At 59.5% G+C, this 1,825-nt stretch overlaps 1 protein-coding gene across 1 annotated transcript in view; it reads right to left on the reverse strand.

The window, feature by feature from the left end:
* AXL (AXL receptor tyrosine kinase) overlaps positions 1-442 on the reverse strand; it is a 51,610-nt gene extending 51,168 nt beyond the window's left edge. The window contains exon 1 of the mRNA XM_013006585.2: positions 391-442. Within this exon, the coding sequence (XP_012862039.1) occupies positions 391-442 (52 nt within the window). The remainder of the gene's footprint in view (positions 1-390) is intronic.
* Between the last annotated feature and the right edge of the window lie 1,383 nt (positions 443-1,825).

Below are 1,825 nucleotides of genomic sequence, written 5' to 3' on the forward strand. Positions count from 1 at the left end.
GGGGCCACCGGGCAGTGAGGGGTTAAAGCAGAGAGGACGGACCTGCCCTGTCTTAAAGGGGCCTGGGAGGGAGGGAGGGAGAGAGGCCGGGGGACCGGAAGGGGTCCTCCCCACCCAGCCCCGAGGGCTGTACCCCTAAAACCCTCGGCTAGGAGGTGGGAGACTGCGTCTCTCGTCTGGGCCCAGGGCGCTGTCCCTCTGGGTCTTCTCTGGGAGCTGTAAACATTCTTCCAGAACTGCACTCCCCACCCAGCCCGCCAGACCCCCTCCGCCCCGCCTCCACCCCCAGCCCGGACACCGCCAGGCCTCCCTCCCTCCCCTGGCCTTTCCTTCACTCCGCCTTGCACGCCCAGCTCCTCCTCGGACAGACAGACACACACACACACGCACACCCGCGCAGGGGCTGGGACAGAGACAGGCAGGCGGAGACACGCGGCGGCATGCAGTCACCATCCCACAAGCTGGGCCAGGAGCTCCCTGGCCAGACCGAGGGAGGCCCAGGCTGTGCAGGCGCCCCGGGACACCCACCGGGCACAGACACCCAGGAAACCCTCCACAGGTGTGCGAACCTGGAAGGAAGGGACCGTGGCCTGCTCCCAGCACGGGTGATCGCAGGGTTTGCACGCTGTCCCTCAGGCGAGCCCCGTCTCCGCAGTGCGAAATGTGGGGAGAGGCGTCCCAGCACTCAATATTCCGGGAAGATTTCTCCACAGCACATCTGCTTAAATAAAAAGATCTCCTACGGACACCTGACTCCTCAGGTACGCAGTGAAAGGGCGCTTGTCTCCAAGAACATCGGATTCCCTTGTGATGTATCTTAAGGAATGTTGGTTCCTCCCATCTCCCTTTGACAGGATTCCCTCCAAATACTTAGGATACCAAGACTAATACATTGTCCGTTTGCTTGATGTGACTAATACATTGTCCATGCTTGATGTGCATGATAGTAGGATGAACAAGTGGCTTGCATGCCCCAAGAGCTAAAACACAAAAACAAAAACAAAAACAACCGTTGCTGAATAAACTCCGGGCTCATCTCTCTCCCCCGCTTCTCCCAAGAATGGGGTTACGTCCCCTGCACCCCCTTTTCTGTCTTCTTTAATTGTGCACGCTGCTCTGCAGGACAGTTAGACTGTGGGGCCGTACCCTCCCCCACAGGGGCACATTGGGGGCAGCAGTGTGCGGGCACCCACAGAGACACGAGACAGAGACACACAGATACACTCCCAGCTGGACGAGAACACAGACCGTGGACAGTCACGGACGTGGACACAAGCAGACAAGGGAGGCAGAGAGTGTGGAAAAGCAGGTGCTGGCTGGACGCAGACACAGACTCCTGGAACAACACACAGAAATGCTGACCCCTGACATGGGGAGCCAGGAGTGCCTGCAGACACACACACACACACACACACAGCCAGTCAGGCATTGACAAACATCTACTCAACTGTAGGCCCAACTCCCCCCCCCCCCAGCCATGAGGCCTACACTTTTCTCCTAAGCCCCCCAAGCAGGTTCCATGCCCCCATGACCTGCCCCTTCCCCTACACTCTACCCCAGCAGGCAGGGCAGGGAGAGTGGAGGGACGCTTGAGCTCAAGGTCCTCATGCCTCTATCCTTTGGGGCTGGGGGCTCCACTCATGCCCGTCATCCCCCTGTGCTAGGGTTACCCTGGCCCTGGAGACAGAGCGATGAAGCTTCAATCTGAGGCAGTGTCTCACGTGGAACTTTAGACCAGCAGGTGGGATGGGCAGGGCCCCAGAGGTGCAGTGTGGCCTTAAGCTAGCCGGTGTCCCTGACACAGGCTCAGAAGGTCTGGTGAGTT

The sequence above is a fragment of the Echinops telfairi genome, unplaced genomic scaffold (assembly GCF_000313985.2).
Source record: "Echinops telfairi isolate 266 unplaced genomic scaffold, ASM31398v2 ScPeMD7_655;HRSCAF=1070, whole genome shotgun sequence".
In the NCBI taxonomy this organism is placed as follows: Eukaryota; Metazoa; Chordata; class Mammalia; order Afrosoricida; family Tenrecidae; genus Echinops; species Echinops telfairi.